The 17,377-nt window shown below is 35.0% G+C and overlaps 2 protein-coding genes across 3 annotated transcripts; one reads left to right on the top strand and one right to left on the bottom strand.

The window, feature by feature from the left end:
• The first annotated feature begins 789 nt into the window (after window positions 1–789).
• LOC121972694 (60S ribosomal protein L7-4-like) lies at window positions 790–1,859 on the top strand. Its single transcript, XM_042524341.1, has 6 exons — window positions 790–891; window positions 974–1,071; window positions 1,169–1,226; window positions 1,301–1,380; window positions 1,445–1,547; window positions 1,644–1,859. The coding sequence occupies exons 1-6, from the start codon at window positions 790–792 to the stop codon at window positions 1,857–1,859; spliced, it is 657 nt and encodes a 218-aa protein (XP_042380275.1).
• A 2,245-nt stretch (window positions 1,860–4,104) lies between these two features.
• LOC121970756 (galacturonokinase-like) lies at window positions 4,105–15,435 on the bottom strand. 2 transcript variants are annotated; one of them, XM_042521665.1, is made up of 14 exons: window positions 15,275–15,435; window positions 14,962–15,075; window positions 13,151–13,222; window positions 12,845–12,888; window positions 12,398–12,506; window positions 11,785–11,847; window positions 10,527–10,606; window positions 9,218–9,317; window positions 8,509–8,690; window positions 7,009–7,049; window positions 6,891–6,919; window positions 5,883–5,952; window positions 5,479–5,568; window positions 4,105–4,505 (listed from the first exon to the last, which is right to left on the bottom strand). In XM_042521665.1, the coding sequence occupies exons 1-14, from the start codon at window positions 15,305–15,307 to the stop codon at window positions 4,261–4,263; spliced, it is 1,272 nt and encodes a 423-aa protein (XP_042377599.1). In that variant the 5' UTR covers window positions 15,308–15,435; the 3' UTR covers window positions 4,105–4,260. The 2 variants fall into 2 exon arrangements, with proteins under 2 accessions (XP_042377599.1, XP_042377600.1); XM_042521666.1 differs by having other exon boundaries at window positions 14,962–15,060; window positions 15,275–15,421.
• Window positions 15,436–17,377: the final 1,942 nt, after the last annotated feature.

Below are 17,377 nucleotides of genomic sequence, written 5' to 3' on the forward strand. Positions count from 1 at the left end.
TGACTCGATAAGATTGGAAGACAAAGGGATGCATACTTCTTGAGTTGAGTAAATGCAATCCTGGTCAACACTCTAATTAAACGATCATAACTCTAGTTCTATGAAATTGGAAGACCAAGTGATACATACTTTCTAAATTGAACACTTTTTTTTTTAGAACAAGTATAATTGTGATCATCATCTTGATTAGACAATTGGAGTTTTAACTCGTTGAAATCAGAAGATTGGAATTATATAGACTTACTTTTAAGCAAAATTGAGGCCGTTGAAGTGTTTTAAATAACACTAAAAATGTGGTTGGAAAAATCAACTAAGCAAAATCATCTTTGGTGATTGAGAGATAGAATGAAGGATCTTGCTTAAAGAATGTTTCTCATGGATGAGCAACATTCAATAATCGACTATATCACTTTACTTCAATTCAACAATGATGATTTAAACATTGAGAAGATGATAAAAGATATATTGATAAGTTTTGGGTTTATTCTAAAAGTTGTGGAGAAGTTGTCTTATCGATAAACCACAAGCTCCAGTGAAATAGAAATAAAAAATCCTTATAACGCATTGAAAAGTCACAAACCTTCTAATAAAAAAAAAATGTAGATTCACTACATTAATGACCTCTCTAGTACCGGCTCTATGGATATGGAGGGAGGTACATGTAGGTACACAAGCATCAGACGCATGATGGGAGTTAACAACCTTCTAATAAAGCTTATAAATGTCGGAGTTAACCAATAAATGTGGGAGTATTTGGATATAAATATATAAATGGAGGTGCAATGAGCTATGGTGAAGCACCAGGAGCTCACTGCCAAGAAGATGTCTCGAGCGAACCGGAAACTAATCTTTGCCCGTGCCCAACAGTACTCCAAGGAGTACGAATCCAAGGTGCAATTTTTTTATTTTGGGGAAAAAAGACATGTAGTAATCTTCTTTTGTTCTAAAAATTCGATTTTTATCTATTCGACAGGAGAAGGAGCTCATCCAGTTGAAGAGGGATGCGAGGATGAAGGGTGGGTTCTATGTCAGCCCAGAGCCTAAGCTTCTGTTCATCATCCGAATTAGAGGGTACATGATCTATGAGACCATTAGAGAATCAATTATTTGATTTGCAATGCTTCTTAGGCTGTCGATGACAATAATGTCTATTGTTATTCTTGTTTAGTATTAATGCTATGCATCCGAAAACACGAAAGATCTTGCAACTTCTCCGTCTACGACAAGTAAATACCGATAGCTCTATTTACTATATTCTAGCAATTTTCTAGTGCATACATTTACTTATACTTTGCCGCAGATCTTCAACGGCGTGTTTTTGAAAGTTAACAAGGCCACAATTAACATGTTACGAAGGGTGGAGCCCTATGTCACATATTCCTTTACTTTAGGAATGCGAGACCTTCAATACTTCATATTGTACTTATAGTTAGTATTGTTCTAGGTATCCTAATCTCAAGAGTGTCAAAGAATTGATTTACAAGAGGGGATATGGAAAATTAAACAAACAGCGGATTCCTTTGACCGATAATTCAATCATTGAGCAGGTATGTTTTGAGTGGCATTCTTTCACTTTTTATATTTGTTTCATTCATGTTGTCCTGATCATGTTCGAGTTATATTTCAATATTTGTGTGTTTCAGGGTTTGGGTAAATATGGTATTATCTGTATTGACGACCTCGTTCATGAAATCGTGACCGTCGGCCCTCATTTTAGGGGAGCAAACAATTTCCTCTGGCCCTTTAAGTTGAAGGCACCTCTGGGTGGCCTTAAAAAGAAAAGGAATCATTATGTTGAGGGAGGAGATGCAGGGAACCGTGAGGACTACATCAATGAGCTAATTAGGAGGATGAGATGAGAGAGGTCATGTTAATCTTGGTGCAGTTCAATCAAAATTTTTGACTTGTAAATATGTCAATACTTGCATTTTTTGTTTCCTCCATGATGAATTTTTCTTTCACTCTGCATTATGCTTTGCCATGACACATTTGGTATGAAGTAGTAGAATTGGCTTATTCTCTCTTTGCGTGAGCCCTATATGAACATCTGAGTTTAACAAGTGTATGATCTCTTGAAGAAATGATCTTTTTGATGGTTGTATCTATTTGACCTATGCCTTCATCTCGACTACTTTGCGTCTCAACATATCGAAGAGAACCTCCAAGTTTCGGTTATTATCGAGCAAGGAAGATATTGGACACTGGACCGTTCTGGTCTGGTTCAACATCTACATATGCACCATGCTTGAGGTTGGTTGCTTTGAGGTCCTTCGGCAGAGAACCTCTATTATGAGGCCTCCCCTAAACATCTAAACACGTCCAGGATTAATGACGTCATTTTATGAGATTTATGAATAAATTCGTCATTTTAAGGGATGAAATGACGAATGGACGGTTGGTTAACTACATTGCAGATCTCGTTCCTTGTCAGACTTATCGTACCTTAATTTTCCGTTCAAGTAAACGGAACTCCTCAATGCCCAACAAAGTCTGATAGAGTTGCTCTCTTAATGCTCATGGAGAGAGGATTCTTCTCAAATATGACACCTAACTCATCTCAACTATAATTCAACAAGTAAATCAATATTTGTGATAGTTTCATCAACATTTGTAGAAACAGTGCATATGAATTTTAGAATGTGTCATCGCTAACAAGACAAACCGTGATCACCATCAACATGGCTTTGCATGAGAAGAAGAGAGCCATATATAGCCAAGGACAAACTCGCCGACAATGAGATGAGCTTGTTGTAGCACGAATGCACATGTATATGCCGGCAAGTCATCCTTGGCTGCACACCACTCTCTGCCTCATCAGGCAAAGCCTTTGCCGTGTGACTAGTCACCGTCTGCCATTCACATTTCTGCTCTGTTTTTCTGGCTTCATAGAACTTGGTATATATAGGCAGCGCCTAGTTAAGACATCAAACAAGGTGGAGATTTTTTTTCGCACCTTCATATTTCAGTGCCAAGTAGAATCTTTCCTATTGCACTATGATGATGAATGAGCTTCAAAAAAAAAGAAAAAAAGAAAGTGGGAGTGTTTGTGATGATGATCTGTTTAAGAGATTTTAGTGCTCATTGTAAACTACTCTAAACTCCTAAGATTTTTCTTTCTTCAGATGCTATTGTCACTGTTTGAAAGAGAAAAATATGTTGAGAGCTTGTGGATATGTTCCAAAAATGATCAATTATGATAAGAGAAGTTTGAATTGATGAAAGTTAGCTGCACAAGAAGAGAAAACATACTAGAAGTTGATTAGGTAGTTGAATATGATCAATTAAAGAAGTCATATAGATAAGATGCCCAAAGGACATTTAATCTAGTGTAGTAAAATATGACTCAGTCAATTTTACTACTGTTATATAGAATTTAAGGGAGAAATAAAATCTATGTAATTAAATTTAAAGTAAGTGGAATAAGTAGTACAATTTGAATTTGATGGAAGGAAAAGAATCCTACTGTTGACTGGCATTGACTCATTTCAGGCGATTTATTCTTGCCAGTTTGCATGCTTTCTAGGTGCATTGCACTTGTCTTTTTCAACTTAATAATGATGGGGCTATGACTGCTAGTGAAAGTATAATGTCATACCAGTAACTATATTCTTGATTTGTGTTTCTAAAAGAGATGGAAGAACTGCAACCAAAGAACAGATGGAAGATTTTACCTTCTCTCTTTATTTGAGATGTGCCTCTCGAGTTTTTTATGAGGCATCTGGTTCTGTGGAAGAAAAATATAACTGGGAGGTCCACCCACCTAAATGTTCCACCAGATGTTGTTCATAAGCTTAGGTTTTCCCAAATAACATCACAAATGGAGGAGAGGAAAGTTCAGTTGGTAGTGCTAATGATGATTTCTGTATTCTAATTTATTCAAAAGTTTCATCAGTATGTACCTGGTTTTTCAGCAGGTTCTGGAATGACCATTGGCATGGTTCATGATCTTTCTATTACCAACCTGGTTGGATCTTCAACAAAAACAAGTGAGGTTTAAAATGAATTGGAAGCTGTAAATTGCTTCAATTTAATTTTCATTCGATACACATATAAGCATGCACATCAGAGTTTATGAGAAAAATACAACTATTGGAAACCTCAGTCTGTGATCATGCTTGGATCTTTTTATTCAAGGTAACAAACAGTGATACATTGCGAAGCTCAAGGGAATAATGAATTGAATGTGTCTGTAGAGACAATGAAATAATAGGATGTAGACTCTAGTTAGTACAAGCCAGACTTCCAAGGGTTGAATTTCATCTATATGACATGAGCAGCGTCCCCTGGTTCACATATCAGTACAAGCCTGGCTGGTGAGATCTTGCTGGCAAATGCTGGTTGAACCTTTTTGTATTCCTGCTTAACAAAAGCAGCAGCTTCCTCAGCACGATCAGCATCAACCAGAGCGAGACAGCAGCCTCTAAATCCAGCACCACTGAAGCGTGCTCCAAATACACCAGGAGCCTTCAAAAGGATTTCATACAAATCTATCATCTCTTGGCACCCTGCAACAGTAAGAGTTTGATTATGTTTGGTTCTGTTAAACTTGAAAACTAAAAAAATCTAATATTTTCTATTGCATTCATTATGTGATAGTCATTACATGGGTATAACATAAGAGTTATGATTGAGCTCCAAATCTAAAGTACGAACATGGACCTAGACACAACTACATCTAACCCATTAACTCTAGTATTCTTCAACACTTCCTTAAGCCAGAAGATAAATACTATGTGTCTAATTGATTACATAAATTAGAAAAGTAGACATAAAAAGAATAACATTGACTAAGAATAACTATCATACACAACTAAGTAAAGTTCTGGAAATTATTGACACAGCACATAGGCGATGAATTTTCAACCTCAAACATGCATCGATATGGTATGGAGGATAAAGAGAGATATCTCAACAAAAAATCTCTTGAGTTTCTCCCTCAAGCGGCGCATAAAAGAGCATGCAGTAGATAGGCGGAAAAGGAAAGCCCCAAAGGATCCTAGAGGAAAGACCAATAGCACAGCTTAGCTTAATTCTTTCTCTGGTTTGGTCATCATTAGAGATACATAGCATAGCTTGGCCCTTGGCTAAAAGCTTCAGTATCATGTCTGTATTCTACATCTATCCTATGCTAAGTATTACTTTTTCAAACACATTAAATATTTCTGGTTCCAGCTAGTTGCAGCTAAATCCTACTTGTGTTCAGAATATGTTTTTTCACGCGACACATTATCGTTTTATTTTCACTTCCTCTTTTATTTTAATCCAACACGTCTTTTCTCTGAAAGAAATTAATCAGATTTACGTATCCATTTTAGGCCACCAATACATAAAGAAGGTGAGGGCTACAAGGATATCTTGGTGCACATCAAATATTCTTAATAGTTGCATACTGAGAAAGCAAGCAGAACAGGCAAGAAATATTGATCAGCAAAGAGTTGAAAATAATACAAGTTGGTATCAATTTAAGTATTTAGTTACCACACTCGTAATTCTTAATAGAACTGCGGCCAGAAGCAGATACAAGCCTCCCAAAATCTTCCAAATCTCCAGAAGCCCATGCCTCAAGTCCTAAAATTAACAAAAATGAGTATAAATTGCTAAAATGCCCAAAAATATATTACAGACATTACTGCAACTGCAACAGGTAATGCATAGCTATAGGAAATTCAGTTGTACTGCAATTTCATGTATCAAGTACCATATTGCATCTTCACTTGTTGATTTCACTTAATCAAGTTTATAAATTGTCTATTTTATCTTTTAGTTCATTATGACGATTTTCATTAATTGCATAAAATAAGTTCTAGGATCTCATGAATAATTATTTGGACAATACTGCTACGCCAAAGAAAAACAAGGCAGACATGGGTAAGAGAAACAACCTTGTTTAACCCGCTTATTTTCTGAGAAGTAGTGAAGAGCTCTTTTTGCCTGATTAGGCTTTAACAAATCCTGAAAATGGATAAGAGAAGTAACTTTAAAAAACCATAAGAAAACACTAGCTTATCATATCAAACAGTTTATTCTTTTTTTTCACTTCCTAAGCAAACTAAGAGTAACAATGCAAGTTGCCTTAAAATGTTTTTTTTGTCCAATCTGCCATAAACTACTCAGTTTCTGATTTATTCTGAATGCCAAATATTAATTTATCAATTAAAAACCAATCAAATAGACTGATTATTGATAATATGGAACTATGGGGAGATACCAAACATAAGGCAAAACTTGGATACATTAGATTCAAAGAATAAGAACTTTACCTTCTAGGAAACAACAATTGTTAACTGCTTCATATTATTAGAAGATGTTAGATTAGTAATTAGGGAGAAGGAAATAAAAGTGACCATGGTTATTGATTGCTAAAATATCAGAGTTTTAGAATATTGAGAACAGATTTTCTAAAGTAATCAGATACTCAATGCCTGTAAAGGTTAAAAAGAGCCAGTTGAATAACAACAGCAATGACAATAAACCTTATGTGATGAGTATTTGAACAGCTGCATGGAGAATTTTCCCATTGTGATGTTGAACTAATACCACTAAGCATTTTTTGTTTAGCCAAGTTCTATATGCAATCAAAATATGCCATAGCACATTATGAGAAAAATGCTTTGGCAAGATTATAAAGAACAATGGACCACGAGTCAACCATCTGTGCTGCCTGTATGAATTTTATGACACCATTGAACTCTGCATAGGGTTATACCTCATGTGCTATGCAGCTCTTTTAATTTAATTTAGGTTTTCTTTTAATTATGTTAAGAAACTTAAGAATGATGTTCATTGACTTCATGAAATATCTCAAGAAAAACAGAAATTGCAGCTGTCAGGAATAATTATTAATGACCAATATCATATTATCATACAAAAAAAGAAGTAAAGGAGCATACCTTGTGTGCTTCAAAGAAGACTGGATCAACTGTAAAAAGCAAAATCAGCTAATATTATTTGATATATTATATTCTCCAGGTAAATAATCCACCCCTCCCTAAACCATTATTTTCTTACCGTTGCAAAGAAGAGGCTCCATGTATCCATTACCTGCAGCACTGTAAATGTGGAATTAACACTGAAACATATGACTTCCAAAGAATTAATGTTCATTTGAACTGCTGTAAGTTTAATTAAATATTTTTAGATTCTTCTGCAAGGATTTGTTGTCTCATTCAAAGAACATTTACAACACAACATGGAACACCATGCTAATGCTAGGATGTCTGTCATGTATGTATGCATATTACCAGATCAAGGATACAAATTGCATGTCTGGTGTACGGTAACATACTTATCCAACTTCGCCATCAATAATTGGAAGTATACCCTTCATCAAGATGCCCATATATATTCTGGTATAGAAAAGAGCAACAACTGAAGTTGACTAAAGGACTTCACGAGGTTTGCATTTAAAAATTTGTTGCATAAGTTGGGTGATGGAAAATGAAAGAGAAAGCTTTAATGTGGCTTTGAGCTTTCCTTATTTACAGAATTCCAGAAAGATATTAAAACTAGCTCTTAAGACAGCAAATTTCAAGGGCATGACAAGCTAAGTAATATTATTAGGTATTTCTTGCTAACCTTTAAATACAGCATCATCCACTAAAGGAATTATCAAACACATAATGTCATCCTGTGGAACTCTAAAGAGGATAAATTTTTAGGCCATACTCGACTAGGAAAAATTGACAAATTTGTCAAGTATAATCAATGAGAATAAATAAATATAACAAAGTTCATAACTTCATTGATCTGGTCTGGTCTTTGATGAATCTTCAACTCTTACATTTTGGCAATAAAATACAGCCTTCATTCCAGATGCTAGGAAGATGAAAATTCTTGGATTAACAAATATCTTCCATCAATATACAATGCAAGTACAAGGATGCTTTCATACAAACTAATCTTGATGTTGTGCATGTTCAGATGCACCCTTAAAATAAGACAAGAACCTAAATTGCAATGAGGACTACAAAGTGTGGAAATCATGATGCACAGAACCGCGCCCAATGGAAGGAGTTGCTTTTTGTTATAACTGGGGTACCAAACATCACTGAGATTGTCTCAATGGTACTTCGAGGAGCCAATAGGATGGGACACTCACGGGGAAGAAGCCTCATTTGTTAGAACATAAGAGTGAAGATAGCAAAGGAAGAAGGAAGAAAAGGATGTTAGAGAGAGACAAGGAAATAAGAGAAGAGGAAGACTCAAGCATCAGTTGATGAAAATGGTCTTGTGAGCAAAGAGACGGAAGAAGGGGAAAGAGAGGACACATTTAATAATAGGTTACTGACAATACAGAAGCCTTCCAAAACACTAAGAAATTCCTCCTAAATTGCTAAAAGTCAAATTAAGGGCACATGAATATATGCAAGTAGAATTTTCCTTTGAAAACAATGTATCTTTCTGCAGAGAAAAAGGAATCATGTAGAACTAAGATACTTTATGAAATAAACCCAACATCCACATTCACATGGTGCACAATACCACATAATGCTTGGCAAAGTATCTTACTCTAAAAGAATTTCTGCTGCCTCCTTGCATTCTGAAACGCGAGTATTGTATCCAGAATTTCTTATTAGAGGTTCCTTTAAACCTGAAAATGCCAACAAAATCTTGTATGTAGCTTGTCCGTGAGATCGCTGACATTGTCCATTTTGCAGATTTGAGAAGTAGACATTGTCGTGTTTCCTTGTCTATTCCAATAAAAGCAGTTAGCAGATAAAGCCATTGAAACAGAAATGACTTCAATTAGTATCAACAAAGTTGTTTCAAGAAAATGTTGAACATACTAGTTTAAAAAAAAATCAATATTAAACTAGGTATCAAAGGGTACAATATGCTAATTTTGTTCTAAATACCTAGTTGTTGTGTATACCCACAAAAGTAAGAGTAAGAAACGATAGGATTGTTGATTTCAAACTCCACTAACCAAAGCTAACTACTTAAAACTAACTCCAGGTTTTGAGAGAACATAAAGACAAATCCCTTATTTCTCCTGTTTCTGTGGCCTCCTATGCCCTCTTCTTTAACTTTTTACTCCCTCACTTTATCCTTCTGTTTACTTTCCAAATGTCTGCCTAGAGAAAATGTCATAATTTGAGGGCTCATATAATAGGAAAAGATCATCCAGCAGAAAACTAAGTTGCATCTAGTACTGTAAAACTATAACAAATATATACTCAAACAAAAATAGAGCTCCATTTGCCCCACTTGGACTTACCTTACAGTCAATCCATGTAAGATGCCCATACTTTGAAAGCAAAATGGCTGACTGATCCAGAATACCATTTTGCAATAGTAAATATCCATTCTCAATTAACCTGCATGATGTAAGTTACCAAGAGCTTGTTATGGCACAAATCAAAAAGGTTCTAAAATCAATCACATGTGTGCATTTTGTGACCATAACCAAAGTCTAAAAGACCAGCACATAACTGCTTAAAGTCCTAGACCGGAACAGTTCTGTAATGGGACAGTGGCACAAGTTGACACTAATCAGTTTGTGTCAATATAGCAGCAGGGGAGGAAGAGTAAGAATAGAATATGAGGGGGAGGGGGAAGGAAGAAAGAGAGGGAAAGGGAGAATAAGAAGACTTACCTCCATTGATCATCCACCCACCTCCTAGAGTTAGCAATTTTAGAGAAATCAGAAAAGAGATTGGATTGCCCAACATTCAAGTTCATTGATTTGTGAAGAAGTTTTTTCATTGATGAGGGCTTTGATGTACGCCCACCTTGTGCACTTATCGATGATTTGAAATAGGGCTACAATGTCATGAAGTTGTGACAACTTGTTCCATATACTAGGACTGATTCAGAATTGTACATCTTACCCGTATCATGCAAAATGGGAGGAAATTTAAAAACTTGACCATAGATTTAAAAATAAACACATTGACAAATGTAAATTTATAGGAAGTGTTTTCATGATTTGCAATTTTGCATCTTCTAAGCATGACAAAGGCAGGTGATGCAAATAATATGATAAAATAAAGCAAATCATGGTTTAATTTTAATTTTATTTTTCTTTCTTTGAAAAATATTAGTATGTTCATATTTTATACTTTGTCTATAACATCTAATCCATGCTGCATCAAGTCTTAAAGACTGGGGCTGGGCTACTGAAATGCTTATCTATAAGTCTGCTTCTCTGTAGTTATTTGTTCTTCCTTGCAGACTGGTGTAGGCACACAACCTTGTGAAATTGTGAGATTTGCCGACTGAGGCACATAGACTTATCCCATCCAGCTCATGATGTATCAGCAGATTTTCATGATTTCCATTCACCAATTAGCTCTGTGCTAAACCTATTGCTAATGCTTTTGATGTTGTAGAACTTTTGTCCTAGAGAAAAACATGACTCTGTAGTAAAAATAAAATTGAAACTACAGAAATCAATAGAAAAATTTTAACTCCTCAAAGCAGTCTGTCCACACATTAAAAATCATGAAATCATAACTGTAACAGAGAAACTAACCATTAGAAAATCTTGAATTCAATTTTAAATACACTATTTTGGGAGAGCTTACCGATCAAGTTCAATGTTATCTTCAGGGGATATAGTCTTACCATTTACCCTTTCTAAAGCTAAAAGGTAAGCAATGCCAACCTGTTCATAAAAAAAATGCAAATATATTAGATAACAAAACATGCTTTAAGACAAGGAATATAATTAAAAAAAAATGCAGTACCTCTGGTTTATAATACATATCACACAAGACAAAATTAGTTTGCTTTATATGTCATGCTGCAGGTCAAACAATTAAATTGTTGCAAAAAACTGTAAAGTAACACATTCTAGCATAAGTAGTACAGGCGTTATCCAACTCTAAATTTACAACATAGCTTATTCAATGGCCTCTGGCAGACATATAATTGAAATTTTCACCTTGAAAGATGGTTTACATGCAAAGTTTCAAATTGGTAAATTTACAAGTGCATGTCCATATTGCACACTAAAGTTTAATGCTTCTATCTTCATGGGATCATGCTTAAGGCAAATCCACACTGTTGTTCATCCATTCATATCTTGCATGTTTGCTCTGTATGGATGGTCTCAATTACAATTTACAAAGGCCTCCAACTTGGTAAATGTTCCCATATAAATGGCCAATCCACTGCTGCAGCTGCATGAGCTCATGGTCTCTTCAATGGAAGGGCATGTGTAATAATTGAATATTTTGTCACACATGCTCACTCTCCTTAACTAACCTTTTCACACTTCCGCAATGACACCTCTTGACGAAAAACTACTTGAAATTTGATATATTCACCTTTCTGGGACTGTCCTGTCAACATAATGTTGTCTATCATTCCTCTCTCTTCCTTTGGATATAGTACAACTGTGTAAAGGCTAGTGGTTTTATCACTACCCTGCCCTTCAAGTTTCCTTTTGTATCTAAAAAAAGTGTGCTTGCATACTTCTTAGAGATATAATGTGTACCATTAATCAAATTGCAGTCTGACTACATGATTTCTAGCATGTTATTAGTATTATCATAGTAGAAACAATCACAAAATATAATCCAAGCATTTTGAACCCTAACCATCAAGGATTAGAAACATAATTAGAAATAATATGTTGGACGGCACTAACAATAATCATGTATGAATAGATTTTAACATGCAAAACATACACAAATTTAGCTTTGTTTCGTCATGATAGATTGATAGTTTTAAGCTATGTACTAATTATATGAAATTGTAGAAGGTGCACTTGTTCTGTTTCAAAACACAAGAAATTCAAAAATACAAGGAATAATGATATATTTATACAAGTTAACATACAGCTGCTGAAGAGCTAAGTCCTGAACTGTGTTCCTCTGAGCCACAAATGAAGCCGATGAAACCCTGGTGCACCAAATTACAGTTCAGTTACTTCAGGGACAGGAATTTCAATCATAAAAAATGCAACAAAAGACAACGAAATAAGATGCTTAATCACATGAAAAGGGTCTAGCTAGTAGAAGTCCACAGTCGTCATTTATGAATCCCTTCTACAAGAAAACATCACTGGCTAATGAAAGAGTAGATTGCAGCAACATCATATGAAGATTTTTGATGGATAAGATGAGAGATCGAGTAATCCTTCGAAGCATTTCAAAATTTAACCTGTATTCCAATAATTGCATCGCATAAAAATATTCAGTTTTGGCTCCACAAGATCCACTAGTAAATACATGGACTAGCACATGGTCCCCAATGGTATCCTCAACACAAACAAATAAGAACAAGCACTGTGTGTCAATAGAGGCATATTGGTCTGAAAAGCAATGTCAATTAAGATTTACATCTGTATTGCCAGAGAAAAATATACATTTTATGATCACATCCTGCTAAGCCAAAAACAAATCATACAAATCCATTAACACATAAGAATGAGTGTTGTATAATTTTTGACCTTAGTCAGATGATGTCCTTTATTTTGCAATGCATAAAGTGCACCTCTAGGGTAACGTGACCAATCTGGTTCCTCACGCACTTTATTGGGGCATTGAACTTCATCAACACTGCAATAACCAGGAGCTACAATATTGCTTACTCTCAAAACAAGTTAAGGAACTACTACAGAAATAAGTTACTCAAGCTTAGGTGGAGCAAAATGCACGAATAATCTGGCAACAAAGATAAAAAGGTACACAAAAACATAGTAAAACATTTTTTATAATTGGACAGTTAGAAATTTAGAGAATCACTACAGTTGATGTTCCTAATGCCAATGTTTTAAGAAGTAAATTGATATATTTATTAATTATTTCAATAACCAGATTTGACAGAAAAAATAACAATAATATCAATCTATTTTATCTCAAATATTTTATCAGCAATATACTGAAAAGTCCCTCACCTGAACTTAACTTCTCCATGGAACTGAGCCGACTTTACTGATACCTATAAGTAAATTCAGAACATCAAGATCAACGTAAACAATAGCATTGAAGTTCTATGCTGTTAGACATTCTCCTAAAGTAGTTGCAATAAACAACCAATCAATGTATCAAATGCAGAAAAATATGGGGCAACAAAAATTGTAAGAATGACATGTTAGTAGAAACTCTCAAAATTACATAAAGTATTTTACTTTTATAAGCAGAAAGAGAGATGTACTCTGCACTAAAATAAACCACAATGACATCAAGAAATTTTCTCTTACCTGAGCATCACGTGACGGAACAAAGCCCAAAAGTAAGCCCATGTTGATGGTCATGGCTGTAACAATTCCTCCCTTAAGAAATTGAAATAATCACATTCAGGTTCTCAATATCAAAGAAAAAGATCCCTTCAAGCACCCTTACTATTGACAGAGATTGAGCAGAAAATTAAACAGAAGCTTCAGCAGCTATTAATTGCATTGTTTGCAAAATGTTGAAAATCTATGAGAGAGAGGAAACCCATTCACACATCAGTTCTATATATTATAAAAAAAATACTAGCAATGGGAATATTTCCCAAATGAAAGTTAGGAAAGTTCGAGAATTGCTGTTATAAGAGGAAAAAAAAGACCACCTAGACGATTATTGTAGTGCAGTGAGTTTGGAGGAGCTTCGTGCATCGGGCTGCCCTTATTTAGTGAGTTTAGAGGAGAAAAAAATTCTAGTAATTATATTGATCTCACATGTATGATAATGTAATCAATTGTGTTAGAGCTTCTAAGAGCGCATCAAATGATTTTTTAACTATAGGTTTCGATCAAGGGTCAACCTTAAGTCATTATTCTGCTACATTGGTACTAGATGATCCCAACCATAATTATATGTAAGATAAACTTCTATAATGCTGTAATTATAGGTTTCTATCAAAGGTCACCCTGTGTCATTGCAGATGACACATGGAGCAAATTGAAGATGCCCTTGAATCCAAGCGAACAGAGCAGGTACAGTTGAACGACGTGTAGGGATTTATTGGTTATTTATATATCTTGGATATGTGAGGTTGAGATCATGGTTGTAGCTCTTAAATCTTGGCGCCGGCCAAGTACTCTACTGACATCGACCCTATTGCATACATATTATGGCACTGGTCTATAGCATGCATGAGTGTGTCGCACTTGGCGCTAGTTGAAACTTGTACACATGGATTGGATGGCTACCCATATGCATTTCTTTTCTATATGGTTGCATTGTTGCATGGAAGCACTATCATGTTCGTGAATGCTTATATTATTTCTATATGGAGAATTAATCACTATTGTGTTGTTTGATGGTTTTATTTTAATGTTGCTAGAATTACTTCTTGTTCACATTCTATATTTATTGTCATTGGTTTTGATGTATTGTGGATTGACACTCTACTTATTGTCGTATGGTCCCCAGATCCCCAGATAGGGAGTGCTCACACCCATGATCAACTCAGAGGGGTCTATGTGACGCCAGATTAGTTTCTACTCATGGAACAAAATTTTGAGACCAAGGTAAATCATGTATACTGGTACATGTAAGAAAGTAAAATTAAATATATTATATGATGAATTTCAATTAAAAAGTTAAAAAATAATTTTAATTTTTTCATTAAATTGAAATAAAATGAATTGGGTTGGACAAGTTTTGGGAGCCAATCAATTCCAATTTTAGTTAAATTTCAGCTTGGAATTTTTTAACTTCAAATTTTCAGTTTTGTTCAGTCCATGGTACATCAGTAAAACAGAATTATATCAATTATAGTGAACACGCATATATATGAATGTGTTTACATGCGTACATACATTCATGAAGACAGGAAATTTTAAAATAATATACGAGATGTTTATGTTTAAAAGTCACAACTAGATGGGTCCAATTTCAGTTAAATTCCAATTTGAAAATTTTCAACTTTAAATTTTCAGTTAGTTTTTCAACTTATAATGAGTATAATTCAATTCTAACACAAATACAATTGAACAAGCCCCCATCATCATGGCTCACATCTATTCCAGCACAACACAGAAATTTCTCAGAGAAGCAGAAAGAGCAGAGAAACGCATCGAACCTGATGATCAATGTGCGCTCCAAGCGGGCAAATCCTATACGGCGAGACCACAACCCTCACATCCTGAATGTCCGCTCCACTCATCTCCACCACCCTTTCCTTCACCGCATCAATCTGAAAAAATAAAACAACAGAAAAGAAAAACAAAAACATAACTATCACCCTACTACTACAAGCAAACCAACGACGATGATCCACAATGGCGAAGCCCAAACACCCCCCAAAAGACAATCGAAACAGAAAAAAAAAAGAAAGTGAAAGATGATTAGGAGAAATCGTGATCCAGAGCGAGAAGATGAGATTCGAGGATTACTTCCTCCAGAGATGGCCACGAGGAAGCCCCCATCGTCTGTCGTCGTGGTAGCTCTCCCAGGCGTCGACGACGGCGGAGAGGAGATCTGCGAGAGCGAGTGGAGACTTACTTGAAACGGGCAACTGCTAATAATATCCGAGCCTTACAGCTATTCATTTGTCCGTGCAATCAGGGAAACTTTTGGCAATTAGGGAAGTTTTTTTAATGTAATTTTCAAAATACACCCCACCAACCACCCCATTTTACCAGTTGTATTAAGGTAATTTTCTAAATACCTTCCTATAATATCATATATTATTGATTTATATTGTAATTAGAAGGTAATAAGTTTTAGTCATAACAAATTAGACATTTTAGGGTCTTTTAATACTAATAAACTTTGGAACATGTTGGAATGATGTTAAATGTGAGAAAAAAATATCAATAGGTCCTTGGAATTTAAAAAATCTTATAAGTTTACATCATTGCAAAGTGCACCTATTAATAAATAAATAAATAAATAAAATTTACTAAGTGAAAAAATTTTAAAAAAATCAATTGATCTAATATAATATGTTAATTCAAATTTTAAATTTAAATTTAGCATATTTCTAATCGGTAAAATGATAATGTAATATTGATGTCACATATCTCACATTTATATAAATTAAGACTTGATTATTTTTAATAATCAAAAGTTTAAGCAAAGCATTTTAATATGCATGTAGCGTAATATCATTTTATTATTTTAATAGTTAAATATGTGAATTCAATGCATTTGAACCTGTGAAGATTATCCGATATTAATTAATAAAATTGTCGCTTATATGAGGTGATTCCGTGATTATATTCATTCCCACTTTGTTTGTGCTCCGCCGTCCGATCTGCCTCAAAATTCGTGTTCTTTTTCGGCGGTTGGTGGTCCATGCCTGGATAAGAATAGTACGCTAGTCACATCGCGTCGTACCTCTTTGTTAATACTTCTTGTTTGGTAGTTGGGGTGTTACTGGTAGAACGTCAATGGCAAGAGAGCAGATCTTCTGGTCCGCAATTTGCGGACCAGGGGATGGTCTACTACATGTGGACCTTTGATTTGAATGAACCCCACTTATTTAAAGATGGGGTCCATTCAAATCAAAGGTCCAGATCAGTGGACCATCCCCTGGTCCGCAAATTGCGGACCAGGAGATCCCGCCCCCAATGGCAAGGACCCAGTCGAGGTGTATTCGGGCTTTTATTATTATTACTTTTACAAAAACAAAAAGGACGCTTTGCGTTAAATGAAGGGAAATCCCTACGGCAATTTACCAAATCATGCATCTAGATATCTTAATTGATCAAAAGGCATATGGTACTTTGATATTTACCAAAGGACGCACTTTTTCAAGTGCACTTCCCTTTTTATCATTCTGACCAATCAAACTTTTTCTTTGTCGTTTTTCTTTTCTCTCTCTTCTCTTTCCTATCTTCTCTTTCATCAACGACATTTAAAATTTAGTTAATTTTTTGATAACATTTTAATACATTTAGATAAGCTAAAATAAACTATGAATAGCAAATTTGAACTCGTTGCAACATCAGGAATCTACAGAAACTGAAATGGGTGTAATCTGAGGTCTCTAGGCCCATCGGTGGGTTTCAATCAAAACCCACTGATGGACCTAGAGAGCTCCGATTGTACCCATTTCAGTTTCTATGGATTCCTGGTGTTGCAAGGAGTTCAAATTTACTATCTATTATTTATTTTGACTTTTAAAAGTTATTAAAATACAAGAAAAAAGAATCAGCAAAAAAAATTCATATCAGGCCCAACGTGGAGCCTTTTTGTTGATTCTTTCTTCTTATATTTTAACACCTTTTAAAAGTCAAAATAAATAATGGATAGCATATTTGAACTCCTTGCAACACCAGGAATCTATAAAAACTGAAATGGGTGCAATCGGAGCTCTCTAGGTCCATCAGTGGATTTTGACCGAAACCCACTGATGGACCTAGAGACCTCAGATTACACCCATTTCAGTTCCTGTAGATTCTTGATGTTGCAAGGAGTTCAAATTTGCTATCCATGGTTTATTTTGACTTTTAGAAGATGTTAAAATATAAGAAGAAAGAATCAGTAAAAAT

The sequence above is a fragment of the Zingiber officinale genome, chromosome 4A (genome assembly GCF_018446385.1).
Source record: "Zingiber officinale cultivar Zhangliang chromosome 4A, Zo_v1.1, whole genome shotgun sequence".
Lineage (NCBI taxonomy): Eukaryota > Viridiplantae > Streptophyta > Magnoliopsida > Zingiberales > Zingiberaceae > Zingiber > Zingiber officinale.